This window comes from Apiospora kogelbergensis (genome assembly GCF_038363985.1).
Source record: "Apiospora kogelbergensis strain CBS 113332 chromosome Unknown utg000001l_segment0_segment0, whole genome shotgun sequence".
Classification (NCBI taxonomy): Eukaryota; Fungi; Ascomycota; class Sordariomycetes; order Amphisphaeriales; family Apiosporaceae; genus Apiospora; species Apiospora kogelbergensis.
In genome coordinates, this window is record NW_027117418.1 from 4377471 (window position 1) to 4405244 (window position 27774).

Below are 27774 nucleotides of genomic sequence, written 5' to 3' on the forward strand. Positions count from 1 at the left end.
GTAGAACTGCTCCTCCCGGGGGCTTATAGTCGGCTCGGTCGCTTTCTCTACAGAGGTCGTAGCTGGCGGTGCACCCCAACGTCGGCCTCGGTAACAGACAGTCGGGAGTTGACGCTGCGCTGGTATAGGTACTGCTCCTGGAGAAGACGGCTGAGGCCCTCCATCAGCGGTACGAGAGACTGGATCCAGACATCGCCGTTTCTCTCGAGCCGGCGCAGCCGTTTCTCCATGTCGCGGTGGCGCTGTTCACGGAGATCCTCGTACCGCCGAAGCAGGTCTTGCTCAGTCGATGGCATATTCGAGACTTGTGGAGTCTGCTGCTGCTGCTGCGAGAGCTGCTCAGAGGACGCTTGCGCTACCTCACGTGCTCTTCTGGCCTGCTCACGCTGGGTGCGTCGTTCTCTACGTCGATGCAGCGAAATACGGTCCGAGCCTGTGACAAAGGATAACTGAGAAGATGATGACGAACGGTGAGTGGTCGAAGGGGAAGGTCCCTCTGCTGAAGACTGTTCTGGTCTGGCCAAACTACCAGCCACTGCTGCTTTGGCCGCCGGATCCCGGGGCACGGCTGGGATCATTGGTCTGGTAGCTGGGGTGTCGCTCGAAGTGCGTGCAACAGAAGGTGATTCTTTCGACCCCCCCAGAGGACTCCGCCCTTTGAAGACGGCCAAGGACTGGAGACTCGGGTGAAATGCCGGTATCACCAGGAGCAAGAGAGCCTGTTGCTTCTGCTAGATCTTTTTGCTTTTTCGCTTGCACCCGGCTCCGACGCGACTGGCTTCTTTCATCGGCCATTGGCTCTGCTAGATCGATATGAACCGGCCTATCAGCGCCAAAAGGAGGGACACCTGAAAGCCTGTCGGCCGTACGCTGAGATGGAGGCCTAACAACTATGGGTATCGAGGAATACGCCTGCGCCGTCTGGGCATCGAAAACCTTTGGCTCAGATCCAAGAGAGCCTAACGATCCTATGCTTTCCGCAACCGATCCTCGAGCGCTGTACATCCTCGACTTGGATGGGCTATGGTTCCCGCCCTGGCTTGGTATGAATGGGCTGAGGGGTCCCAGTATATCGTCGATAGGCCTTGTCACGTCTGCTCTTTGCTTCCCCTTCTTGCTAGATCCTCTCGGTGGCGGAGGAGGGAAGTTGAAACGGGCCTGGGTTTCTGCGCCAGGAGGGCCGGTAGCGCCAACCTGGGTGTTTCGGCCTGCAGATGGCTCTTCAAATGGGACCTGGGGGGATGTATTCCTACTGCCGGGTTTCTTTTCCTGTCGCCCAAATGGAGAAAGCCCGTATGCGGACTCACTACCAGCTGTCTTCTCCTCTTCTCCCGGACGTGACTTTTCGTCTTTGGAAGAACTAGGCGTGTGCCTGGATGGGCCAAAATCTTTAACGGAGGAGCCCTGCGGCGCCGACCGCGCAAGTAGGCCCTGTCGGGGTGGTGGCGGGGCATGGAGGGCGGAGGGCCGGTCTTGCGGTATGGATGAGTTGTGCGATTGCGAAGTTGGTTCCGATATGAAGGACTCACGATCCTCTTCGACTGGCCTCAAAACCGTTACGGTGCCTCGCTCTCCAGTGGATGTCCGTATGGGACCGAATCTCGCCTCAATCTCCCGCACCAGGTCTAACCCGCTTGTATCAAACACGGGATACTGGGTAGGAGGGTCTGGACCAAAGTGTGTATACTCCAGGGGAATGGAGATGGCAATGTGCCTATGCCCATCCGTTGTCTGGCCAGCGACCGCTGTATCGGGGAGCCTGATGATGGGAGTCTTGCGTCTTTTCCTCCTGGACTTCCTCTTGCTCCGGAAGACCTTGAATTTTGATTTCCATTTCTCATCCTCTGCGGATGAGACGCTGAAGTTTTCCGGGACTGACATGTAGTTGTCAGGCGGGGGTGTTCGTCGGAGGAACTCGAGCATATCCAACAAGTCATTATCTCTTCCGGTCTCGCCCAGGAGCTCGCGAAACTGCCCTCCCGAGCGGCCGCCGGACCTGCTAAGCCGCACCGGCGGTGTATCCGCACGACGCGGCTCTGGCTTCGTTCCATGTTGTGCTTGGCCAGACATGGACCATATTATGGAGATGAGAGAACGAGGAAAAGCGATCAGTCTTCCATCGCGACTCCTGCCTCTGTCGCTTGTCTGAACGACGATTTCCCTATCCACTTTGATCCCAGAGCTGCGACGCGCCACCTGTCGCTCCATCACGGATAAATGTCGTCGGGAAGCCGGTCATAGCCTAGGGCTCTGAACTTTATTGGGGAAAATGACGTTTTTCGGAGGGCGACGTGATGCGATGATGCTTGTTGGAGGTCTCAGAGGATTTAGAAGCAACTCCGCATGCACATGGCGGACCGAGACGCAACTGACGACAGCCCGAAGACAAGTTGGGACGAAACTCGAGGAGTGCGCGTGGGTGGTAAAGGACCGGATAAGACGACCCAAGACTTCTTGAAGGCCACGGCTGTCCCGTGAAGGGAAACTTACCGGGTGGTTCGCTGGCAAGCCACATCACCCTGGCTGGCGGCAGAGATGCAATACGGCTTGGGCCAAACACAGCGAACACAGGGACCAAAAGAAAAGCACGAGCAGAATCCCAAGGCGGCGGGATTAGCTGCCTCACGGATTGGGAAGTGACGCAGTAGTGTCGACGACAAGTGCAAGGGGAAAGGCACCGCCCGACCCAAATTAGGCATAGCAGTTGGGCTGGGGGAGCCCTGATACCGAGCTACTATCGACAACATTCAAGCCCGGTCGTGTTGACCGAGATGAAGAAGACCATTGCGGTGCAGGGCTAGCGTAACGTGGATTTGCCTGTACGTGGAGAGCGTCCTGCCCGAGCCATTATTGGGAATCCTGCGCTGTGAGACATGCATTGAGTGAGTGATGTAGCAAGCCCGTCATGGGTTCTTCAGCGAACTTTCTTCTGCTGCTTCTGCCTCTTCTCCCCTCGGCTTCCGGCTTCAGAGGGAAAGGAGGAGGAGGAGGAGAAGAAGAAGGCAAAAAGCAAATACTTGCCGTTGCCGTGGTCCCCCTCGCAAGCTCCATCAGCCGCTAATGAGCATCGCGCCACAACAACAACACAAACAAAGCATTGTCAATTCAGGCCAGCCAGGGAGTGAGAAAAGGAAGCAACCGGCGACGATAAGACTCCCAGCTCAGGCGGCACGCGCCCCATGTGCCCGAGCTGACCCGTCATGTGCAAATGGCCATCGACTGTATCCCTCGCAGCCATTCGAGAACCCCAGGGGTGTTGTTTATTTGACTTTGCGGCCAGGGAGTCGCGGCTGAAACTGCTGCAATTGGTGGCTGGCCGTTGGATGCGGCGAAGCTAGAACCACTGGCGTCGGCGGTCCTGGGGCCAGCTTGAGGGGGTTTCTATACGGAGGAGGCGAGTAGACCATTTTCATGCAGGTACTCTTTAGTGCCACTTGTAATTGACGCGGGATCCTACCGAACCCTAACATGACCCTGTCGGCGATCATCCAGAGTGCTTGATGCATATACATACTTGTACGTACCTATCCTGTCTGCAGGCCCAAACACAAGGCATCAGGTCTGTCAGCTCTATGACGATGATACGCCTACCAGGTGGATAGTGACGCGGAAAGTTCGTAGTTTACAGAGTCGTGGTGCGAATGGCAATATGACTGAAGAGGCTATATATATATATATTTATAATATATGTATGTATGTATGCATATTTGAGCTTGTGTGTCTACCAACGAACCCATGGTCCGCGTAGGGAATGACTCCAAGGAAATGTTGTGAAAGGAGTGAATAAGTGGGTATATGGCTGATTGAACCTTCCACTGTCACCTTTTTGTCGAGATGGCCGCTTCATGATGACATCTTGAAGGAGACAGTGGGAGATGCTGGGGTTTTTGTGTGAATGTTGGGCCGGATCCCAGAAGCCCAGGCTATGTTTTTGTCGAGCATGTTGGTGATCCGGTCATGCGCCAGCTCATACGTTAGGCCATGTTGGCCTCTTCGGGCTATCATTTACCACAGTGTGTGGCATCGTCGGTTATGTGGATTGTTGGAGGTGTGGTTGACTGATGAGCCTTGTACGCCACTCATGCTTCTGCCATTTACCTGCCTTTGACTATCCCCTGTTGGTAGAGACGGTATCATGAGCTCCTCGTAAAAGGGGGGAAAAGAAGAGGCGCTCCCAAGGTCCGTCACTGCTTTCGCCACCCTCATTGGGAGGTTCGGTCGTCTGCCCTCGAAAGACTGTTCTCCGCCCCCCTCTTCTCCAAGATGATACCCGGGCTTATAAACATCGTCGTTCCTAGAGCTAAACCAAACAAGACATGACAGCATCTGCGGCGAGGCCATTCGATCGATGGACAGTCCCTCCTCAACGGGTCGATCACAATATCCACCAATTCGCAGAAACACGACGGCCGGTCTGGACTACGGGACGGTCAACAAGCACTGCTCTCCTATCCAGGAGAACCATATATGGATCTACAACCGGACCGGAGGCAGCTTGGACATCACTCCTGCTGCCTGGACTCGGGCCGGCGCGACGGAAGGCGGTGGCAGACGACACGCGTTGGGGAGGGAGTCATTCGAGAATCGGCTTCCGTCGCAGGAGTCAAGTCGTTTTTGAGCATCCCTGGGTGAGACGTGTAAACTGCGAGGATTTCATCCTGTCAAGAGAGAGCAAGGAAGAGGGATTGGCCCTCTTTACTTTCTCAAGTTTCGGCTCCATGCTTGGGGGTTCGATGGCTGTAGGCTTCGGAGTGGGCGACAGAGGATGCGACTGGTAACCGTAGTCAACGGGTTGCTGCTACTATGTGCTTATGAGGGTTTACATGGCGAACAAGCATAAGCTCGCCACATGGACTATTTCGGTCACACAAAGCGAGCATAAGAAGAAGAAGAGGGGGAGGAGGAGGAAGAGAAACATAGATCTCACGATAGCCAGGACATGTACTTGAATATAATGGTATTCACCCCCATGTTGTGCTGGCCCCAGCTGTGCGTCAGGAACCAGGGGTCGAAACAAGAAGTCAGAGTGCTAGCCCTTAACGTTTTCTTCTTCTCCAGCGCATAATTGGACCATGGGCCACTGCTGAGGTGGCTTTTCCCTATACACTTTCTATTATAGGGGAAGAGAAGCAAGCCATCTACAGGTGGCAGGACGCGCACAGGTGGCTGGTTTCGGTGCATGACCCGATCCAAAGTTCATACGCTGCAGCAACCGGCTTGGCTGGGAGGACAACGCAGTCCAATCCAACCCCCGTTTTTTTATGATACACCACCATCCCGGGATTTGAAGGCATACACAGCGCACAGCAGCCAGCAGCTTAGTTGACCAAACGATAAGCGATTGTGGTTGTGTTGCATGGCGCCCCGCCTACGTCATCAGAGAGCCTCAGCCCAAAACCTCAACAACCGGTTTTTGGTTGTGCCCAAGATCTGGCCATCTGGCCGGAGCTTTTGCACCGCGCTGCCGGCAACACACACCCGAACCGCACATACGCCACCACTCCTTGTCATGGTGAGAACAGAAATGCCTTCGCTTGTCCAAATTAATTGAATGCAGCAGTCTGCCCTCTGCCATGGTTTTGTTAGCGTTCACGTATACTTGCGAAAGCCCACGAGGTGAGAGGAGCCTCACACTCGCCCCTCCAGCCTGCTAGCCAGTTACTGGCCAGTGGCACACCCCGGTCCCGTATTGCGACAGCGAGCCTAGAACTTTGGATTTTCTGCCCGTCATCGACCGATTGCATCCCCCATGACGTCAAGATCTATGTCTCTTGTGGCTGCATTTTCACCAGCCCGCTGTCGATCCCATCTGGGTTGAGTTCGGCATCTGCGTCACAGTTATAGCCGAAGGGATCAGCCCCCCCCATGGGCTTTCATCAGAAACGTACGTCCTTATCGAACCTACCCGGAGCCAATGGGAAATTCGAGACGGCGCTAGAGAGAAAGAACGAGAAAGCCATAACAGGCCGTGAGGGTCTCGCTACATGGGCTCTATGACATCGAAATATGTGGATTGCGGGTAGGTCAGCTGCATTCGGTCATGGCTCATTTCCTTTCTCTCTCCCTAAACGATGTCATAGCCATGCACGCTTTTACTTAGCGGTAGGCAGGGAGGGGGAGGGACCTGAAGGATTTGTTACATGGGTAGCCAAACTGAGTGTGTGACCCTCGCGAACCTGTATATAAGTCTTGATATCCAAACCCTCCTCAATCCCTTCTTGTGACCAGACCATTCAAACCAAACAACAAACGACCAAATCTCATCCACCTCGACATCCTACAACTGTCGAAAACCACTTCAATCCAAACATAACCTTAAACAACAATTCCCCCAAGACACCAAACACAACCGCCAAAATGGGTGCCGTCGTCTCCTGTGTAAGTTCCGCCTATCCACCAGAACCAACTCCGAACCTAGTTACACTCCCACCTCAGCCCTACGCGAAGGAATCCAGACTAATTCTTGCCTCCCCCGCATTTAGATTAAGAGCATGTTCCAGACCATCGGCAGCGTGCTAATGGCCATTGTGAACGGAATCGGTTCCATCCTGACCGCCATCATCCACGGCATCGTCTCTTTCTTGGACATCCTCATCTCCTTCTTGACCTGCGGCTACTGTGGCGGCAAGCGCAAGAGAGGCGGTCGCAAGCACACCACCACGACAAGTCGAGTCTGATAATTTGTGTGGACACCGACGAGAGAAGGATAGATTGGCAGATTCCTCCTGCTGTTGTGGCGGAAACTGTGGAGAAAGAGCGAGAGCAGGCGATAATACCCTTACGATACCCCAACCGCACTTTTCATTGTAATGGTTACGATAGCATGAAATGAAAGCATGACACATTACAAGACTTCCTGATCTGACCAGTGATACATTATCAAGCTTTCATAATAATCCCCTTGATATACACTGTAATAGGCTTCGTTGCATGGCGAGTTACCTACTGGTACCGGTGCTAAGGGTGTAAGAGAATTGAAATATGCCGCTGGCGCGTATATGCATTGTAACCGAGAGCTTTATGTGTTAATGGTATGTACCCATGTATATGCCTACACACACAAACACACATCAACCACCCTAATCTAAATCGACTAAATTTCTAGAGAAGAACCGTTCCACCTGCCTGCCAGCCTCCCTCCCAATAAGGGGCTCCAGGTCCTTCTCCGACATATTGGCCACCTCGCGGACGTTTTCGCAGCCCAAGACCAGGTGCTTGACGTTCTTGGGCGTGATGCCGGGGACCGCGGTCAGCATCTCCTGAGGCTCGAGGTTGAAGGCCTGCTCCTCGGCAGTGGCGTTTTTGTCGAGGCCGGCCTGGACGGCGGCGACGGGGTCGGGCTCGTCCTCCTGCGACTTGAGGCCCTCGAAAATCTCGGCCGTCTCGTAGGGGCTGCTGCTCCAGATGATGCGCAGGCGCGGGAACGCTAGCGTGAGCATGACGATCTTGGACTGCAGATCCGAGGGCCCGTTGGTCGGGTTCACCGACGAGAGGTTGCCGGACAGGTCGGCAAAGGGCGCCAGCGTGAACGACTTGTTCTGGTCGAACTCGATGAGCAGCATCGGCTTCTGGTAGTGCTGGAACATGGTCTCGCACTGGTTGAAGAGGCGGCCGTCCTTGAAGGAGCTGATGAGATCGCTGATCGATTTGCGCTCGACGCAGATGGTGGGCGACAGGACGTAATCCGCCACCGTCAACATGCAGGGCACGACGACTATACTGCGTCCGTGCAGCAGAGAAGGCAGCGAAGACCGGAACTCACGTACGTCCACCACCACGCGAGGAGGCTGCGCGGTCGCGGCGAGGCGCCCACCTCCTGCAATGCGGGTGTTGACGGTACGAAGGAACGCCTCTTGCGGATCCTCGGCCCCGTGTGAGTCGGTAGTCATAACAACCGCCATGCTGGCCCGTTCCTTGATTAATTTCGTAAACGCGTCCTTCTCTCGCCGAACGGTGGCCAGGTATCGCTGCTCCTCGACCGACCCTCCATAGAACATGAAATATACTCGAACGTTCCTGTCGTTATGTGATGATCTGTACACCTCAACACGCCGAATAAAAGATGCGTCGGGCTCGTACATGATGATGTAACGCGGCTTCACCTCCTCCAAAATATGCTCGTCTTGATCCCCCTCGTATGCATGAATGACAACTAGATCCTGCATCTCGTAGAGCTCGTAGTAATCTTCCATGTCGTCCAAAGGGTCCGCAATGATGTCGGCTTTCTGTTTTGCTTCTTCTTCGGTGATCTCGACTTCGGCCATCAGGTTAGCTACCTCCGACGGCTTCTCGATATACTGCACCAAGCTCCCATTCGCAGCCCGCCCGGAGGCTGCTGATCCCACGCCGCCGCCCCTCGTTGCCTCCTCCGTTTATTAGCTGGAGGTCTACCTTTCGCTTGGGCTAGTCGTGGGTCTGAGGCGCCGTCGAGGGCCTTCTGGTTCTCGGAGAATAGCTTGCTGCTAACCTGGGCGAACTCCCTTTTCCACTTCAGATAATCTCGCAGTTTCCTTCTCATCATGAAGGCAGCTGATGGTTTGTTCTCTTCGTCCTTATTTTCTTCGCAGCAGGGTCCTCGGCTTTTAGCTTGACGTGCATAGTCTGCAAGTATTCGCGGAGCTGCCGGCAGGTTGCCGTGTCTTGGCACATGATTAGAATGGTGCCATTGGAATCATCCCTCATCGGAGCTTCGAAGTACAAGTCACGATCTATCTCTTCTAAAATCTCAGCAAGAAGGGCCCATTTGGGCTGCTCTTCCAAAACGGGGCGCAATGTGTCGATCGGCGTGTTCTCGTTCGCCTTGATATTACTGGCGTACACTCTCTGCTTGGCTGTGCTGAAGATGGTATGCGCAGCATCTAAGAACATCCAGGGGGACTGGCCTTGGCGGTTTGACCCTGGTTGGGGCGAGTGTGCCGCATGTATGGTATCAAGATGTTGTAACAGCGATACCGCATCATAAGCTAGTACCGACGTCAACATACTCCGGAGCACGGTTAGATCGTAGACGATTTGTTTCGTCTTAGAGCTGACCCTGTGCCAGTTGGGATCCAGCTGTCGCCGCACCATAATGTCGAAGTTTTTCAATAGTGCACTGTCGAGGTTCCAGTCGTCCATCTCGAGACCAGTGTTGCTCTTCTTGAGTTCATGAATACTGACTTCGACGCATTCCATGACGGCATTCTGTATCTCCCTCATGGCATCCGTCATTGGCACTTCCAGTTCGATGACCTCGGCTTTCTTCTTGCCCTCCAGAGACCCGGCCACGGTCACATGAAACCGGGGCCATAATGAGGCTTTCCGTAGGAACATGTTCCTCATCATGGTTGCGAGGGGGGAAAAACCGTAGGTGAAGGGGTCTGGACTGTCCGAAAATGCCTTCAGAAAGCCCACCTTATTCTTCTGCCGGTATATTCGCAGTATGAATGCCTCAAGCGAGGTGGCAATCACTTTGTCCGCATGCAAAACTACGAGGCCGGTTATCGTCTCGGGTTTGAGCAAGGTCGTCAACAGATCAACCACAAGGATACGAGAGGTGATGCTATAGATGCCACCAGTAGAATACATCTTTTCTCTGGCCCCGACACTTGTGAAGTCAGTGTTCACGATAGTCAAGCCCCTGGCTTTGGGAGACATGCTGATAACTGCGTGCTCAGCAAGTGCCTCGCCGATCCAGGCATTCTCCCGGTCCTCGGCGCCCACAACAATGATCAGATTGTTCCCTGCCGCATCGTAGCTGTGCAGGAGATTGGTGACCAGTCGCATGAGGCCAAGGCCCTTTGCGAGAACAACCAACTCATCTTCGCCGCGAAGCTCTTGGAAGAGATGCTGCTGGTACTCCTACTTCAGGTTAGAACTAGAAGAGGGACACCAAACGGTACATGGGAAGTGACGGCGTACAAGCGGCAGCGAGAGCTTCACCGGTTGAGGTTGACTGTTGGCATCCATGAGGAGCGCCTCTCCTGTGCATCTGGGACGAAGTCACGCGTAACAGTGGAATGCACTTGGACGATGCACATATAGGTATTGCCAGTACTTGGCGAGACGGCCGGGCTGGTTCGCGGAATGGTCAAACTTGGCTTGGACAAATCGGAAGTCTAGCACAGGCGAGCAACTCGGTCCGGCCTGTAGCTGGCAATCTGGGTTGGTTGCTCTGGTTGCAACCTAGATCACAAGCGGATGCAAAAATCTGGGGTTGGAGTGCGAATCATCGGCCGGGTCGCGCGCCACCGAGACGCCTGCGCCTAATCACGGGATTTCACAGCGGCAGGATACGTCATCAAGCAACGCATTCAAGTCTGTCAGTCGACGGGAGCCAAACAAAGCGCAATATAATAAGGGCATTTTCTCTGCATCCTTGCGCACTTGGATTTCTCTTTTGTTCACCCAAACCGGTACCTAACAAGAAAAAGAAAACGTATCATCCAACACCGCAACTACACATTCATCATGCCTGGCCAAGACAGTACCCCTCAGGTGAGCACCAACTCTCGCTGGCAGCCGTGTACAACGACTGTAGGACAGGACAAGGCAACTAACCGCTCACTTTAGACCGGCAAGTCGGATTTCAACATCCAGCCAGTCGACCCCAAGCCCCAAGGTGCATCAAACACGAGCGTTGCGGCCCAGGCTCATCAGGCCCACCCTGGTCCTGCTATCCCTCAGTCGATGCCGGAGCAGGAGGGGACTAAGGAGGAGAGACTGGCGAAGGCCAAGGAGCTGAACAAATAGGGCCCTCAACCGGTATTGCCGAGGTTTACGACTGTCTACGATTGAATGGCGCCAACGGGTTGAACGGGCAATACGGCCGGACATAGTGCAATGAGATACCACATTCACCCATAACCATTTTTTGATCTGTGCGTTAAGAGACGGTCCATTGTGTGCGAGTATAGCATGTCATTGGGCAGCATGTCCAATGAAGTAAAGTAAGTGCATGTAGGCAAGCAGGTATTTTGGCCGGCCTGGACACACTTAAGGCGTGCCATGGGGGGTCAGGCCATTAGGCACCAGACTCAAGTACTCTAGCTTGCACGTCGAAAGCCGATGATCAGGCAGTGCTTGCTACTTGGAATCGCCGCCGGCAACTCCATCGCTAAAGGAGCAGCCAACGCCAATTATTTGCGCTTACTCTACAGTAGGTACTCCGTACTGGTGATGGGAGAATCTTAGAATGTCCATCACTGGCAGCCTTGACTCGGAACGCCAAATCCCTATCCCATGGACAGAAACAGGGGCTTCGTAATCCGAATCCGAAATGACCGTACGCGCTACGCAGATTCGTCATTTGCGTACTGCCCTACTTGATGAGGTGGTAGGTAACCTTGCAAAAATGCCCAAGTGCAAGTCAAACATGGAAACGTCTGAAGTGCCCACTGGTCGCCAAGGCCAAGACGGCCAAGCACCCAAGGCCCAGACATGGCATAGCAGGAGAGTTTGCTGCATCTTAGTAGGTGACGACGGTAAAGTGGCATTCCGTGCTGCACTCCAAGAACAACGCAACACAGACACAGATGCTCTGGGACCTGATGGACGGTTATGAAGTGTGTATGTAAGATGTACATACTAATCAATATCCCTCCATAGCTTCGGGACCCATTAAAAGAAAGCCCCCATCAGAATAGAGGGGCCCTGAAGGCTGCTGGCTGCAAAGCACCTGGGCTGGGCAGATGGAGAAAGGCACAAGACCAATAATACCAACCAATCCTTTCCGGCTTCTGACAGACTCCGTCTTGAGCTCGTTCGGTTTCGATCCATGACCAACCTGACGCAACGCAACGCAACGCAACTCAACGCAGCATAGCCGCCATCGTTACCAGCCTATTTCACTCATCGTAAGCGCCGCCACCCACTCCACGCGTGCTCATTGTGTGCACTATCCGTCAAGGCCGACGCCATTCCTGGACATTTGGTGCTCTGCAACTTCCAACTGCACCGCACCTCGATAAATGCCTACCTCATAAGCAACTCCCCCGCTACCACGGGCTTGTCGAATTCAGAGCGACAGCGCAACCCGCGGGTGAGGAGGGCACCTCCTAGGGGCCTTTTTCCTTCTTCACTCCCCACATAGACCGACACCGCTACGACCCCGACGATGCCTTCGATTCTCAGCGAAGAGGACAAGGAAACGGTCAAGCGCACCGTTCCCAAGCAGACGAACAAAATCCAGGCAGTGGCCGTCGCCAGGCTATATGTCGCATTCCCCAACAGGTCAAAATGGACGTATACCGGTCTCCAAGGAGCTATCGTGCTCGCCAACGACCTGGTCGGAAACACCTACTGGCTCAAGCTGGTAGACATAGCGGTATGATGTCCCGCCCAAGTACACATGGTATATACGACCCTATCCAGCTGACATGCCGCATCTTAGCCCTCCGCTCGTGGCGTGATATGGGATCAAGAGATATTCGACACTTGGTCGTACAACCAGGATCGGACCTTCTTCCACACCTTCGAGCTTGAAGAGTGCTTGGCCGGCTTATCGTTCGTCGACGAGAAGGAGGCGAAACAGTTCAAGAAGAAGATGGACGAGCGAGAAAAGAACGCCAGCAAAGCTACAAGGAACACCCCTTTCGGGGTTCGAACCAAGCACAACCCGCCAAGCATGGTGGCCTCTTCGGAGGCATCTTTGGAGGACATAGGCACTCCTCCGCGCCTACTCCCCCGAGTCGCCGAGAAATGGCGGTCTGCCCCCGCCTCCTCCGGCTCCTGCTCCGTCACATTCGAGGACGGCATCGGCCAATGCCAATGGCGTCCACAAGCCAGCATCAGAGTTCGCTACGCTGGAGGCGTACGATCCTCATTGGCGGGATAACTTTGGCAATTTCCTGACCGAGCAGGGTCTAACCGATGAGTTCATCAAAGAAAACCAGGAATTTATCGTGGGTTTTTTACAGGAGCAAGGTGGCGAGGTGCCCAAGTCTGCAACTGCACCTCCCCCCACCTCCGCCACCCGTCAACGGCCATAGCACAGGGTCCAATGCTCATGGCCGGGCGCCGCCTCCTCCACCCCCACCCCCAAGCAGCAGCAGACCGGCGCCGGAGAACATGTCCTCTTCAGCCGGCTCCCGTCGCGGCGTCCCTCCGCCCCCGCCCGCACCGCGAAGGTCGGCTAAGGCAGATGCTGTTACGCGAGAACCCACACCTCCGCAAGAACCAACGCCCCCTCGACCGCGTTTCAACGCACCGCCGCCCTTGCCGGACGCCGGGAAATATGCCCATGAAGCCCCCCAGCGAAGTGCATCAGCGGCACCTGCTCCAGGACCGCCCCCTCCCCCGAGACCGCCCAAAACGCCCGTTGACGGCCATGAAGACTCGAGTCATAAATTCGGTGTGCCTCCACCTTTCACCGGCCAGCGTCTTAACAATGCGCCCCCGCCGACCCCGGCTAGAGGCCCGGTGCCGCCTCCGCCTCCGCGAGACACACCCTCGGTGCCTGCGCCTTCACTCCCACCTTCACTCCCACCTTCACTGCCCCCAAAGATACCAGGTTCCAATGCACCAGCGGTGCCGCCTTCATCATCGAGACCTGTCCCGGCACCCCCACCAAGAAGTGTGCCGGCTCCACCGCCAGCCCCAGCTTCCGGTGCGCCGCCGCCGCCACCCTTACCGAATTCCAGTGCGCCGCCACCACCTCCTTTGCCGAGCTCCAGTGCACCACCACCACCACCTCTGCCGAGCTCGAGTGCACCACCACCACCACCTTTGCCGAGTTCAGGCGCTCCTCCGCCGCCGCCACCGCCCCCGATGCCAGCTGTATCTGGATCTGGAGCACCACCGCCGCCACCCCCTCCTCCACCTCCGCCAGCAGGCGCAGGGGGCGCACCGCCGCCGCCGCCACCACCCCCTCCTCCTGCCAACCGAGACAGCGGGTACGGGTCTGGCGTACCTGCGGCTGCTTTACCTTCAACCGATTCCAGCCGATCTGCCATGCTCGGCGACATTCAAAAGGCTGGCGGTATCGCCGCACTCAAGAAGGTGGACAGAAGCAAGATTCGTGACCGAAGCGGCGCGACCGTCGGAGGAAGCGGTGACACGGGTCCGCACGGTAGTGGTCTTCCACCCGCGGGTATGGCTTCTGGTGGGGGAGGCGGCATGGCAGATGCTCTTGCTGCAGCGCTCCAGAAACGGAAACAGAAGGTTGGCGATAGTGGTATGTCCAGTCCCAGTGACTAACCTTCTCCAACGAGTCGAAACGATACTAATTGATGATCTATAGACGACGAGAAAACTGATGACGAATGGTAAATGGATAGCGCTTAGTGCAACGAAGACGGCTTTGGACTAGCAGTGAGACTATGTGCTACTTAGAAGACGATTTCTCTGGGTGGGAGGATGCCCAGTATGGTTATTTCAAAAGCCCGGGTTCATCGATTACACGCGAGCTGGCTAAGGACTGGACCTGTCATGCTTTCTAGGCCCGTATTCAGTATAGAGCTTTGAGAAAGCATCAACGGATCTTGGAGAAGCCAACAGTCGGCTGTCTATTCAAACGGGTATTCCCTTATCCTGCAGCATGGCTACAGAAGGTTCCGAAACACCCATGGTCGATTTGGGGAAATCGGTCGGCTGTTGTAGGCAGTGCGGTCCAAGAGTTTGGTTAATAGAATCTTACATGGACGGACAGCCTGAGAAATAGAGGCCAACGAGAGATGTGGTCCCTTTTCATGGATCTCGCTCTGTAGCAACAGAAAGTGGTCGAAAAAGGCAGCAGAACCAGGGGAGCATCGACCAGAAGCAGCCAAGAGCAGCAGGAATTAAGCAGTAGTTACACAGAGTAGTAGTTTGAATAAAGATGTCGACTCTTATATGCATTTGCCTTGGCTGCGATGACAATTAGGCAGGGTGGTTTGGAGGCACAAGAGAATACCGAGCACTCGGGACTATGGGGTATTAACTGGCCGACTATTAATGATTTAGCAAAATCTGACGACGCTTCCGCAGAGCCACTACGGCCGTAACTTCATCGAGATTCGCGATTTGTCTTATGCATATGTGAGAAGGTCTTGTGACTATATAGTATGTGGGTCAAAGCAAGTATATTAGGTCTATTGCAATCATTCATTACTAGAACCCGCAACGCCTGCAAGTCCCAAGAACATTATCAGAAAAGGGGGCCCCCTTCCCATGGTTAACCCATTTCACGTCCCCAAATCGATTCCACTACCAGTCAAAGAAGTACGACCATGACGTCTCTCCCGCCATAGCCTTGGCTCCCCTACAACGAGTGCAATGTCCAACTGTCGCGGGACTCGGTGCCATCTAAAATAGTGCCGAGTTGGAGAGAGAAGACAGCTTTCCCTGATGGCCATGTCTGTCTGCCGACGCCACTCTCTGAGGGCGGCGCCGCGGCGAAAGACCCAGCAGGTGGACAATACATTTGAGACTTTGCGGCGTTTAGATGTCGTCGATTTCGATTTCCTTGCCGCCGGCGTTGCCGCCCTCGTCGTCGCTCGAGTCGGCGTTGTCGTCGCCGAACTCGAAGTTGCACTCGCCATCCTCGTTGGGGCCGTAGGTATCGGTCTCGTTGATCTTGGCGGACTCGGGCAGCTCGCCGTAGGACTTGAGCGAACGGGCCTCATCGGCGTTGTACTTGAGGATAACGTCACCCTTGTCGTCTTGGTAATCACGCAGAGACAAGAGGATGATATCGCCGTTGTTGATCCAGACCTTCTTTCGCAGCTTGCCTCGGATGTGGGCAAGACGCTTGGTACCATCAAAGCACTGCGTATGACTGTCAGCATTCTCATCCAGGGTGGCGGCTGAAAGGGGGTGGGCTTACGTAGGCCTCGAGGCGACCGTTTCCGAGCATCTTTACGACCTGGGCATATTCCTGGCCATCTTCCTTGAAGGTGAGCTCACGCTTCTCGTCGTCGTTCTCGTTCTTTCCACGACGTCGGTTCTTTCCTCCCTGTTTGTGTATCCCAAGTCAGTATGCGATGCGGCACGATGCATCGTCGTCATCTTGTCGGCCATCACGAGGTCCAGTCGCAAAAAGCGCCACCCACAAGAGCGACGGGAGTGGAAGTGGGCTGGAGAGAGATGGGGAGGGAGGGGTAGGTGGTGGGAAAAAAGGACCCCGCCAGAAGGAGCAAAGTTGGATGGGGACAAAATATTTACTAACCTTTCCCTTGTTCTTAGGCATATTGGCGACTGTTTGTTTCTGTCAAATGGTATGGTCGGGTAAGAAAAGGTCGAGTGAGAAGAAACAGAAAAAAAAAGTTGCACTGGTGTATGTGGTCACCGGAGACTTGTTATTTCCCTCTCTGTGTGTGGAGTGGGAGTCAGAAAGGTGGGATGTTGTGGTGACGAGTGGCATTTAAATCGACGCCCATTGGAACAGAGGCAGAGCAGGGCGCCACCAGCTTATTTATGTATGTACATGCGGTAACGTAACCGGGGGAAAGGTAGTAGCCGTTGTCCACGAAGACAATGAATGCACCCAAAGACCCAACAGCATAAAATGTGTTCATTATTATGCAATCGAGCTAGAGCTGAGTGTTAGGTACCAGGAGCCATTGGAGCCATTGGAGCCATTGGAGCCGTGTCTGGAGCAGATGCAATGCCTGACGTTATGCATTAGGGCGCCAGGGTTCGAATTTGGAGCCGGTAAGCCCACTGTATTTGGGCACAAAGCAGTACAAAGACGCTGGAAGCCTTAAATCACTGCCTACTTGGCGCCTAGTATTGTTGACCTTCCCGATAGGTACCTCTAGAGTCTGACGTCTCTTCAATCACGAAACAAAGAACAATCTCCCACCCGGCTGCTGCTGTTCAATACCTTTTTTTACCAACCGATTTCTTTCTGCCAGCCGCCGTCAAACATCCCCGTTGGATAACGGTCGGGCTTGACCCAGAGCCATGCGCCTTTGCTACCTTATTTCTCGGAAGGAACGGTCGAGGTCATGACGGGGTGGCTGCTTTCAAGATGGCCCCGATCTACCCGTGCTCCGAGGCTCGACCATGCTATAATTGCCTCGGTTCATGGCACCCGCAGCAGCCAGGAAATACCGACGTCGACGACCATGCTTACGCGCAAGCTGGCTTCTCTACACAACAAGCCCGGAGGCCAGCGCAGGGCCGTCGATGTTTGGCGACGGCACACTGGGCGGTCGAAGTCTCAACACGGCCGCCGCGATAGGCGATTTCTACCGCAAGCAGAACATGGCGTCCCCCCAACATATGCGCGCCGTCCGGGTCCTCCGGCCCAAGATCAGCGGCATTACCGTCACAGTGAGTCCGCGCCACTGCTTGGATCACAACCACATGAAGTACCTCGACAGCATCGAGCACCCGATGCGCAAGACCGTGCTCGACATGTACGCAAGCAAGGCAGACCGGCCGCTCTGGCACACCGGCGGGGCCTTCAATGAAAAGCCCATCGTGAACAGCAAAGCCAAGCGGTGGATTCAACGAGCTTTACGAGAAGCTCTTCTGGCGCGCGGCTACGATCGGGATGGGCGGAAAATCAACACGAGAGCACCAGGGCCAGCGGTCCTCTACGGTACGCTGAAGGTCGTTACCTCCACTCCGAAGGTCCTATGCAGTCACACGTTCTCCGATGTCTTGGCGCTCCTGAAACAGGTGCTCGCTGCTGTTGAGCCAACTTTGACGATGCATGGCAATGCTCATTCCCGGAGTCAACCAGTCCGAGGATACAACATGCAGAACCACAAGAGGAAATAAGAGCCTTGCCAAGGCTCACCAGGCCTCGTCTAAGAAGCCTGTGTCGTGGGTATGATGGCTGTCGGAAGACTGGCGGAAGCAAATGCGACCATAATGTAGATATATCGAGATACCCCCCGTTCATGCACGCCCGTTGCTGTATCGTCCCGTGACCCGACGCATCCAGATTTGGAGTGAGATGGTAGAGATGGCAGGGGTCCAAGCTCGGAGCTTAGTTACGTAGCATGTAATGTACTATGGACTAGTAGTTGGTGGTCAAGTGGTCCAACAAACCCCCCTGCACCCGCACCTGAATTAATTGGGATGGTCCGGCGCTGCGAAACCAGGGCCGGGGACGGGAACAGGAACAGGAACAGGAACAGGAACAGAAAACAGGAAACAGGAACCACCTCGGTCTGAAAACAAACAAAACAACCACCGCCCCATTTCCAAGCCCTTCCCATCAGCCAGACGTGTACCATTGACGAAAATGCTGGTCTCACTTACCGTCGGCAAAGTTGACGCCGGCGTCACCGTGCTGCTCACTCCCGATAAACGATTAGTACGTGTCCCAATCTCCGTGTCCCTCCCCAGAGCCTCGTGTTCATGCACTGCCACTATGGTCCAAGTCGGAGTGATTCTTGGTCGCAAGCAGTCGCCAACAGTCTTGGAGGGGCTGCCGGCCTCCGCTTGCTTTCAATTGATACAGCACTCATGTCTGGGCTCTTTGGGCTGACTAGAAGACACCGCTAGATCGAGTTCCCTTCCATCCTCTTGCCTCCCAACATCGCCTCGGGCTCCATCGTCGATATCACCGTCGCGCGTAACCACGGGTCCGAATCGGAAGCCGACAAGAAGTTCGCCGCCCTCCAGGACCAGATCTACGGCGCATTCGGGGCGGGCGAGCCGTCGGTACCCGTGCTGCGATGCCGTAATGCCACGCAGACGTCGGTTGTGCTCGAGTGGGACCCCATCGAGCTGGCCACGGCCGACCTGATCTCGCTCTCGCTCTACCGCAACGGGCAGAAGGCTGGCAACATCCCACGGCCTCTGCACATGCACAGCACCAAGATCTCGGGTCTCGCCGTCGACACCGAATACACGTTTCACCTGGTCCTGCGCACAAGCGCCGGCACCTTCAGCTCCCAGCAGGTCGCTGTCAGCACCCACAAGATGACGGACCTCAGCGGTATCACCATCACCACGGGCATCATGCCCGGGACCACGCGCGAGGCGCTGGGCACTGCTGTCGAGCGCATCGGCGCCAAGATTGTCGACGGCGTCCGCATCGACACGACGCACTTTGTCACCACCGAGGGTCGCGGCATGGCCTGGGAGAAGGCCGTCGAGATGAACATCCCCGTCGTCCGCCCCGAGTGGGTCGAGGCCTGCGAGAAGCAAGGTCGCATTCTTGGAGTAACCAAATTCTACCTGGACGCGCTGCGGCCGGGTCCGCCCAGCGACGAAGTTAGCCCGCCACAGTCGGGATCCTCGCCTGCTGCGCAGCAAAAGGACCTGCCGCCAAACCCACCGAAGGAGGAGGATACCGAAGCGGCAACGGCAGCGGAACCGAAGAGCAAAAAGCAGGAGAGCAGTAGCGAGGGCGAGGACGACGGCCACGACGACAGTGGCAGCGATTCGGAGAACGAGGAGAAGGCGAGAGCCAATGACTCGGAGCAGAAGGTACGGCTCGAGGACAAAGATGGCCAGAAAGTTGCCTTGCGGCCAGGTCAGTCGTCTCAAGGACATTGGGAGGGGAGCGACGATGGTCCGGATGACAAACAACCCGCGCCCTCACCTGGTGATGGTGCCAGTTTCCAGGACGTAGCCTTGTGATCGGAATAGATATGGATTATAGGGTGTGGTTTCGCAGCTGAAGAGGGGCGGATACAACCACGGGCATTCATTAGACTACTTCTAATCTATACAATGTGACCCTTTCACTTCAAACTTTGCCCCAACCGTTTCTCGTTAAGCTACATCAACACCAGGAATGGATTAATGGCCTATCAAATCCCCAGACAGCGGCCCTACGCGCTTAGTTATCCCTCGAGATGTGATGCGATAGCTTCTAAAACCGGACAAACCCACTCCCTTTTCACGACGGAGTGTCCTTCTGTCCTGATTTCCCCTGACGGATGGCTTTCCTATCCATATTACAAACCCAGATGCAACGCCCGCCTCCTCCCACCAAGTATACCCTCATGGCAAGACCTCCTCCCCCTTCCAATCCCAACAGCGGCCCCGGTGCGTCTCGACCTTGGCCTGGGCCACGACGACGTCCACGAGCCGCTCGACGGCATAGTCGACGCCGAAAAGTTGCTCCTCGGGTACGTGCGTCCAGAACTCGCGCGTGAAGTCGGTCCGGACCGTGCCCGGGTGGTACGCCAGCGCCATAGCCTTGCCGCCCGCAGACCGCTGCCGCTCGAGGTGCAGGTCGAACGTCTTGGTCAGCTGATTCACCCCGGCCTTACTCGCCCGATAGCTGTACCAGCCGCCCAGCGTGTTGTCGGCGATGCTCGAGAGGCGCGCCGAGAGCGTCGTCCAGGTCGCGTGGGCCGGCAGGCTCAACAATGGCAACGCCGACGACGGCGGCGGCGACGAAGAAGAAGGGAGGAGGAGCTCGGTGCCCTGGCGCGGGAGAAAACGGTCCGCGAACCACTTCATCAGCATCAGCGGCCCCAGCGTGTTCACTTTGAATGTCTCGAGCGCGGCGTCATACTCGACTTGCCGCAAGCTCCGCTCCGGGTATAGGATCCCTGGCAACGCGAACCCCAGGTGCATGTGCCACTGGCCCCGTTCGGGCGGGAAGAGGGCGGCGGCCTGGTCTGAGGCCCGCTCGACGCTCGACTCGGACGTGACGTCGAGGGGGAGCACGGTCAGACGGTTGGGAGTAGATGACGATGGTAGAGGTGGCATATCTGCTAGCAGCGCCTTCTTGGTCTCCGATGGCAATGTGGACCGCGACGTGGCCACGATGGGGAGCGTGGTGGTGCGGAGGAAATGTCGCGTGAGCGCCGCTCCTATGCCGCGGTTGGCGGGACTCACTAATATCCATGGTTTGGACATGGTTGTTCGCGGGGCGCAAACTGGATGTCGATTGCGAGGACAAATACTCAAGTGAAGCCGAGTCAAGTAGCCAATGCTAGCTGCGCAAGCTGTCTTTGATAATACGTGGTTTGGTGGTGGGAGTATAGAGAAAATGCAGCAAATAGCGTTGTAAGATGATTGGTCGAGTGAGTATAGGCCTGTAAATGCCTGACCTATTCTGAGTCTAGATCAAGACCCATACAATGTAGATCACGCAGTGTGGTACGAAAATAGGAATAGATATGCTTGATTTTAGGAAGCTTGACTCAATCCGCGCAAATATATTACTCATCTGTCTTTAAGCTAGGTTTCAGTGAATGGGACGGGAGATCGGCGTCTCTAGTGATGAATCATCGATTGTCCGTCCAGCGCTACCCAGCGACAGAAACGTTGATTCGATCATAACCGAATATATGAGGCTATCCAGGAAATCGCAGGATACTGAAAGCCCATGAGACATCACAGTCGCTTTTATTTGGCAAAAGATGGTTCCCGAAATTTTTTAAGTATATCTTTTGGCTGTTTCTATGTGATCCATACTCCCTGAGACCCTCGTCGTACATCCACTATACATGAGGAAGAAATGGAAACCGAAAGAAAGGGGGCCAACGTGCCCCCGATTATGCTGGTGTCATCCCGAAGCCTTCTGAGAACGCCGTGCATCAGAAAACTGTAGTCTGCGCTCCTCGGTAAATGCAAGGTCAAACAACCAGTAGGCGCAGGGCTTTGCTTCGCAAACGATTCTAGGTATGCTGTCTGGGCTTGCAGGTAAAAGCACACCCCATTCCAAAAAGGAGAATTTTGAATCCTCGTAGTTTCAAGTCTTTCCAAGGACACCGTTTTGTACCGATAGGGGAATTATGCCAGTCAATGGCAAACGGTATCGTATTGAGGTAAAGGTCCAGATCGCACCGGCGATAAACGTTGAGAATAGAACGGGTCAAGGTCGTGAGGCATTTAGAATTGCCGGGAGCCGTTCTTCTCGTCAATGTGTCGGAATCGCTCACGCTCCTTGCGGTCCTTCATCAGGCAGGCTGTTGCCAGAATGAGCAGTACGTCGACGCCAACGAACGCGAACACGGCTGTGAAAATGTTGTCGACGAAAACGTTGGTGAAACTCGTCAGGGGCGCGGCGCAGCCCTTGATCAACTTGGCGGCGGCGGGACTGGGGCAGGTGGCGTCGGTGATAAACGCAGGCGATGTGCTGTTGAAGTAACCACAGCATTGAAACTTGATATACTGTCAGTATGGTGGACCTTGAGTAATATCGGGGGGCGCGGAGAACGTACGCGAGTCTGCATCAGAGATTGGACCTCAGGGGGCTGCGAAATCCAAATCTCAGAAAACTCCTGCTTCGTCTTCAACGTGGTGACCCACAAGTCCACTCCGAGAATGAGACTGAAGAGGGCATTCACGGCGATCATGTAGCCGGCAGTCTTCAACAATCCCCGAGCTGGAGTGGCCAACGCCGGGAGGGTGAGGGCGAAGTTGATAAAGACCATGACGGCATTCGCGATACCGGCTATGTCATTCGTTAGTTCAGAAGACCTTTCGACACAGGGTTTGTCCAGATCTTCACGCACCTTGCAAAGGAAACCGGCGGTATAGCAGGTCTCGCGCAGCTCCCTCTCCCTCTGTTGGCGGGTCGAAGCAAGTGTTCAACACGGTGACGGAGAAGCCCAGCATGATGGCTCCGGTGATGGCGAAGAGGGCATCGGCAGCCATGAAGGCGCCCAAAATCTTGTTGACCATCTTTTCCGATTTCCTTCAAGGAGCAGCCAATATGACTCTGGATCAGTTGGTCCCAGGGGACTTGGCTGCTCAGTCTGCTCCTGTCGATTCGTAGACTCGTCCTGGACTGTGACTGATATCGTGGGATGATGGCGTAGTATGCTGACGACCGGCGTCTGATTTATGTAGCGATACGATGCAGGTCGTATGCGGCGAGTAAGGGAAAGCGACGGGTGTCGACGGAGCGAGCGAATGAACGGAAGAGTCGAGTTATCTGTCTATACTAACCAGCAACACGACAAAAAAATACATCTACGCCTTCGACCGGGAAGCGGAAGAGTAAGGGGAGAATTGAAACGAAAGGCAACACAGCGATTAGGCAAACGGTAGAATAGAAAGAAGTGAAGTACGGAACTATGCGTAGGATAGAGAGAAGAGAATACAGAGACAAGCACCAGGCCACACACCTGTCAGGAAAAATGGCTAGGAGCTCCTGGATTCAGAGCGCTGCGGAACGTCGCCAAGAAAAGGGAAAGGGAAAGCGACGACCACCAGGAAGCCAGAATCGTATCGAGACAACACGACGGACCACCGCAGTGGGCTTACCACGAGCAGAAACATACAGGAAACGCCGTTGGACTCCACCGGCAGTGAAGAATGCACAGGTAAGAAGCAAGAGGGCCGCCTGCCGCCCAGTCGCGCACCCAATGCTCTGCCTCGATGCGACTCCGCTCGCTTGGTAATGCAACAGCACTCGCAGCACTCGCAGGCGAATGGCGATGGCCGGATCCCTGACACATGAGGTTTCATGGTCGTTAGTGTCACCAGATCTGAAGCAAAGCCGCACCTGCTTCAGCGCTCGCTTGCTCCTCGAGCTGCGGCACGTGCCAGCGACGGGCCCGTGGGCGCACAAATCCAGGCGAGCCGCACGGCTCTGGCCAATCATGGCGGGTCCCCCGTCTCAAATCGCATCCATGCCCAAGAAGAAATCGAATCATTTTGTGTTCGAGCCGCTGCCCGTTGCCCCAAGGCCCCCCTCCTCGTCCCTCGTCCCTTGTCCCTCGATCCCTGGAGCCCACCGTAGTGAAATGGCATCGCGTCTTACCGCTCTCTTTAACGCCGTGACAGCAGCCGTGAGACCCGAAAGCCAGTCGGGGTCAAGCTTCTCGAACGGGTACCGGCATGCAACCTAACTAAGTAAAGTTGCACACTCGACCGTTCATCCCAGATTGCCGTCCCAGACCAACACGGTCGACATCATGAGCGGGATGTCTGCATCCAAGTAAAAGTCCGTTTGTCTGTCACGCGACTCGACATCCATCTCGCAGCATTTTACTCGTGTCTAGTGGTAGCGCTACTAGAGCTGTTGGAGCTGTTGGAGCTGCTGCAAGCCTGCCGCCTGCCTGCCTGCAACGGCCGACGGAGTGCGTGGCTGTGGGTGAGTTGGAGACAGACTGCACACGGTTGACTTGACAGCCACTGCACACAGGGCTAGTGGAAATAAGAAGACGACGAAATGGAAGATGCAGCTGATATTGGGTGTTGAGCTGCATCGCACGCATCACCAGGATCGGATTGAATCACATCATTGCGTCATGTGCTTCAATCTTGTCAGAAGGGGCCAGTGGCCAGGGGCCCATCATCCCATTGTCTCCTAAACATAAAACAATGAGGTTTACCGTGCCCTGCTCCAGCCCATCCGTCGTCGTATGTCACTGAGACGATGTGCGCATTTCGTCCTGTGGCACGCGGTCTTGCTGAGGCCGATGAGGCCGACAAGGCCGACAGCCAGTTCCTCCGTAAGGCGCCTGTGGATGTGGCAAGACTCCTGGTATATGGATTCATTCTTACTCTGTGTCCATATTCGGGCTAGATTAAACGCACAAGACCAAGGTCGTGCGCGCCGGTGCTGGCGGTGTCTTCTCGGGGTGGCTACCAACATCACGACCAAGCAGCTCCCAGCTACCCATAGATATCTTTGATGAGAAGCTTCCACCCACTGGTCGCCAAGCCATTCGGAACTGACTAGGCAATACATCGCATACATATACACAGTGATCTTCTCCGCCCTATACGCAATGGCTGTCGCGGTCTGGTTTACTGGGTTGGGGGTCATGCTCTTCACCAAGGCGAGTTCAGTACGTATCATGGGCTGTCTGACGCTAACGCGGCTCGAGAGCATAGAGGCAGGCTTATTACTGCCATTATACTCTTCTTCCTTTTCTTCTTCTTAACATGTGTCTATTTTGGAACGTTTCATCCAATAGCCAAGTCGCGAAGTCCAGCCTCAGCTGTTTCTTCTTTCCTGTAATCATATTTGAGTTGGCAGCGACATGTTTCGATATATCACACTATAGCCTGCAAACGATTCCTCACTATATATACACTACAGTGCCAATCAGTTACCAGGCCTTGAGCTGGGATGTACCTACTCTAGAGTACCGCACTCATCGTAGCGCGAGATCCTCGATGGAGCGAATTCCCACCGAAAGCACGATTGGGAGAACAGCTTTGGAAATCGTTCCTCCATGTTCATATGCGGAAAGCCGATAACCCCGATGAGCCCATACCCATTGAGTTTAGGGAACGAGGCAACGTTCCGATCAGAAGCCATTCTCTTAAGGCCAATTAGGCATGGCGAGGAAATAGAACACATGAGGGATGGGCACGCCGCAAAGGGTTAAGACCTGACGGGATGTCTAATCCTTAAAACTGCACGTCCATATACTCTATCCCGGCTTCTGCCAGCTTTTGTGTCAGCCCTGTGCCTGTGCCTGTGCCTGTGTCTACCAAGGTCGCTTGGCATTGGACCAACGCTTCGAATATGCTTTGGCTTCTGCCATCCATCTATTACAAATTCTCCTATTAGGTACTAAGAGCCATCTCAAACTAATGGAGATGAGGCCATAGGCAACTCCACGTTATGAGCTACAAATCCCATGCCTAATCATCGATCGCAACCAGCAAACTCCGGAAAGCTTTGTCCATGAAGCTCCTCCTCCACACCCATTTGCAAACCCGTTACCCAACTTACTTTTGGGCGGTCTCTCATTCTTCTCCCTCTTCCTCTTCTTAGCGATGGGCCTCGCGCTCATTGGCCATCACGACTAGCGCTATCAGTCTGCCCCCCCCGCCCCTTTCCCCCTGTCAACGGCTTTTCATGAGTCCCTAATATAGTCATCCCTGTCATGCTTGAAATGATAGCCAGCCTTGGCGCCGGAGCGGCTTTCTTTTTCACCAACCAGTACACATATAAGAGGATGTGTGTCCGTACATATCTCCTAGAGCCGACCCGAAGCCGCTGGCTTTTGCTGTGTGCTGTCTGGATAGTGGTGGCACCAGAAAATTGGCTGTCAGAAGATATCAAGATCTAGCGTGTTCAAAGTCACTCGCAGGCAGGCTATGCCTTGACTATTAATCGATGACATCTGCATCAAGAAGTACATACACAGATCCACGGTGCGATGCAATTTGGCCTTGACGGGTATTGCCCCCCGACCCTTGCCCCTGCCCCCGGTCTCTTTAGCCCTTGAGTTGAAGAGAGCAAGAGAGCCATCGACAATGTGGAACTATCTAGCTTTAGTGCGGCCTATCAGGCAACATGGTGTTGATGTTGTCTACCAACCGCCGTGGTCGCTAACGACAAATACATATTACACGGGGTCAATCTCGTTGGGAAGAAATGTTTTTTTGTTTTGTTTTTTTGAGATGACAAACCCCACAATCTGTACCCTCCTCCATCCAACTGCGATGCAAGCCGCCATCCCGGCGGCCCGCCCGTGACCTGGATCGCACAATTCTCCCTGCAGAAATTCCTTGGGTGCCGGGTGTCTTAGGTGAAAGAAATACAATGCTACGTCTTCAACGGCAACGAGCACACACCACTGCCATGGGTGTGTTCATCAGCAGCAACAGCAGCCTGAATGCCATTCCAGGAATTCGGTGAATCTTGCAGGAAAAGGCTGGAATCCTTCTGGTAGAGGAAGGCAGTAGGCAGGATACCACTACGTGTACGGAGTATGTAACCTACAGGCCGTCTCGCAGGCGCAGACTAAGCATGCACTGGCATGCAGCATGTAGCAGCAACTGATTGCGTCGTATGGAGCCCTGTAAGCACTATCAATCCAAAATCCTACACTGCGCCTGTCAGCTGGGACCGACGCACTAAACTTATTTGTTGGTATGTATATTAGTACACATGTATGTATGTATGTATGTAAGTAAAGGTTCTACGTTGCACTGAGCGGTCCCCGATCCCCACGCAACCACGGGCAAAGACGCTCGTTCGCCCCACCCGACTCTCTACCGTCACAGTCCACAGCATGCTTGTCACTCACTCAGTCACTCTCCTAGCACCCTAAGCACCCCAAGCACCCCAAGCACCAAGGGTAGTCCGTACGTACACGTCGGATACAAAGCTAACAAACATACCTTCTGGGAATCACCATTGCCCAAGTAGCTAGGGCCGAACGCGATCGATCGCTCCTCTCCTTGCACCGGATTGGAGGAGGCACGGCGAGGAGCAGATGCGTGTGTGATATGAGTGCAGTGTGCGCTAGTCTGGGGCTTGGGTACTTCATACATACATACCTATGAATCATTTGTCAAGGCTACCTTTTCCCAGATGCCGCTGCAAAGGTTCCTTACTCAAGATCAAGCAAGGCCTTGACTGGCTGCGGAGAACCGAAGCGAGCTTAGCGGCCGAGCGGGCGCGACGCAACAATGACACTCCTTCTCAAAGGCCAGACCGCGTGAAGTTGCTGCCGCTTCAACTGTCACAACCAGGGGCCAAGGCCTGCAGCAGCTTTTGCGCAATTGGCGCCGCCGGTGATGCACGGGTTTCTAGGCAGTCTAGATAAGTACCTCGGCCAACCATATGTGCGCTCAGCCGGCGCAACATGTCTTAGCTCCTGGATATAGACATGGGCAGGTTGTATGTATGTATGAGTTCCCGCAGCTCATGGAATCTACAATACAATGGGACTTTGTTGCACGCCCGCTATGCCTAAGTCGACCTGTTTTGCAGATTGCACCCCAGGGTTCAATCCCAGAGCAGGGGGGGAGGGGGCATTGAACTGACAGCTCTGGACGCAGCACACTTCGAAGCTCCCGAAGGAAGTACAACGACCAGCAGTAAACTCGTATGGTGACAGATGGGACATGTGTCTCATCGTCTCTTTTTAGAACACCCTACCCTGAAGTGCCATTGTCTGTTCCAATGCAGCCACCACACCACGCTCTGAGCTATGTAAGAGGGAAGAGGGTATTACATTGCTTAGTCGAGTCATC

General features: G+C 54.7%; 12 protein-coding genes across 12 annotated transcripts; 7 read left to right on the forward strand and 5 right to left on the reverse strand.

Annotated features, from left to right (window-relative positions):
• Window positions 1-47: 47 nt before the first annotated feature.
• Window positions 48-2208, reverse strand: PG998_001388 (uncharacterized protein; the record flags this gene model as incomplete). The annotated part of the gene is made up of 2 exons (XM_066868206.1): window positions 48-600; window positions 650-2208. The coding sequence occupies 2 exons, from the start codon at window positions 2206-2208 to the stop codon at window positions 48-50; spliced, it is 2112 nt and encodes a 703-aa protein (XP_066736621.1).
• Window positions 2209-6357: 4149 nt separating this feature from the next.
• Window positions 6358-6677, forward strand: PG998_001389 (uncharacterized protein; the record flags this gene model as incomplete). Its single annotated transcript, XM_066868207.1, has 2 exons — window positions 6358-6378; window positions 6483-6677. 2 exons carry the CDS (start codon window positions 6358-6360, stop codon window positions 6675-6677), a joined length of 216 nt encoding a protein of 71 aa, XP_066736622.1.
• Window positions 6678-7079: 402 nt separating this feature from the next.
• On the reverse strand, window positions 7080-9948 carry PG998_001390 (uncharacterized protein; the record flags this gene model as incomplete). The annotated part of the gene is made up of 4 exons (XM_066868208.1): window positions 7080-8254; window positions 8392-8639; window positions 8699-9840; window positions 9901-9948. 4 exons carry the CDS (start codon window positions 9946-9948, stop codon window positions 7080-7082), a joined length of 2613 nt encoding a protein of 870 aa, XP_066736623.1.
• A 501-nt stretch (window positions 9949-10449) lies between these two features.
• On the forward strand, window positions 10450-10731 carry PG998_001391 (uncharacterized protein; the record flags this gene model as incomplete). Its single annotated transcript, XM_066868209.1, has 2 exons — window positions 10450-10476; window positions 10552-10731. The coding sequence occupies 2 exons, from the start codon at window positions 10450-10452 to the stop codon at window positions 10729-10731; spliced, it is 207 nt and encodes a 68-aa protein (XP_066736624.1).
• Window positions 10732-12032: 1301 nt separating this feature from the next.
• PG998_001392 (uncharacterized protein) lies at window positions 12033-12968 on the forward strand (the record flags this gene model as incomplete). Its single annotated transcript, XM_066868210.1, has 3 exons — window positions 12033-12304; window positions 12371-12715; window positions 12774-12968. Exons 1-3 carry the CDS (start codon window positions 12095-12097, stop codon window positions 12966-12968), a joined length of 750 nt encoding a protein of 249 aa, XP_066736625.1. The 5' UTR covers window positions 12033-12094.
• An 11-nt stretch (window positions 12969-12979) lies between these two features.
• On the forward strand, window positions 12980-14247 carry PG998_001393 (uncharacterized protein; the record flags this gene model as incomplete). The annotated part of the gene is made up of 4 exons (XM_066868211.1): window positions 12980-13318; window positions 13392-13755; window positions 13811-14152; window positions 14219-14247. The coding sequence occupies 4 exons, from the start codon at window positions 12980-12982 to the stop codon at window positions 14245-14247; spliced, it is 1074 nt and encodes a 357-aa protein (XP_066736626.1).
• Window positions 14248-15396: 1149 nt separating this feature from the next.
• PG998_001394 (uncharacterized protein) lies at window positions 15397-16144 on the reverse strand (the record flags this gene model as incomplete). Its single annotated transcript, XM_066868212.1, has 3 exons — window positions 15397-15723; window positions 15782-15910; window positions 16124-16144. The coding sequence occupies 3 exons, from the start codon at window positions 16142-16144 to the stop codon at window positions 15397-15399; spliced, it is 477 nt and encodes a 158-aa protein (XP_066736627.1).
• A 941-nt stretch (window positions 16145-17085) lies between these two features.
• Window positions 17086-17685, forward strand: PG998_001395 (uncharacterized protein; the record flags this gene model as incomplete). Its single annotated transcript, XM_066868213.1, has 1 exon — window positions 17086-17685. The coding sequence occupies one exon, from the start codon at window positions 17086-17088 to the stop codon at window positions 17683-17685; it is 600 nt and encodes a 199-aa protein (XP_066736628.1).
• Window positions 17686-18154: 469 nt separating this feature from the next.
• Window positions 18155-19500, forward strand: PG998_001396 (BRCA1 C Terminus domain-containing protein; the record flags this gene model as incomplete). Its single annotated transcript, XM_066868214.1, has 2 exons — window positions 18155-18226; window positions 18418-19500. The coding sequence occupies 2 exons, from the start codon at window positions 18155-18157 to the stop codon at window positions 19498-19500; spliced, it is 1155 nt and encodes a 384-aa protein (XP_066736629.1).
• Window positions 19501-19866: 366 nt separating this feature from the next.
• PG998_001397 (NAD(P)-binding protein) lies at window positions 19867-20733 on the reverse strand (the record flags this gene model as incomplete). Its single annotated transcript, XM_066868215.1, has 1 exon — window positions 19867-20733. The coding sequence occupies one exon, from the start codon at window positions 20731-20733 to the stop codon at window positions 19867-19869; it is 867 nt and encodes a 288-aa protein (XP_066736630.1).
• Window positions 20734-21711: 978 nt separating this feature from the next.
• Window positions 21712-22506, reverse strand: PG998_001398 (tetraspanin; the record flags this gene model as incomplete). Its single annotated transcript, XM_066868216.1, has 3 exons — window positions 21712-21993; window positions 22044-22276; window positions 22338-22506. The coding sequence occupies 3 exons, from the start codon at window positions 22504-22506 to the stop codon at window positions 21712-21714; spliced, it is 684 nt and encodes a 227-aa protein (XP_066736631.1).
• Window positions 22507-24208: 1702 nt separating this feature from the next.
• On the forward strand, window positions 24209-24510 carry PG998_001399 (uncharacterized protein; the record flags this gene model as incomplete). Its single annotated transcript, XM_066868217.1, has 2 exons — window positions 24209-24316; window positions 24373-24510. The coding sequence occupies 2 exons, from the start codon at window positions 24209-24211 to the stop codon at window positions 24508-24510; spliced, it is 246 nt and encodes an 81-aa protein (XP_066736632.1).
• Between the last annotated feature and the right edge of the window lie 3264 nt (window positions 24511-27774).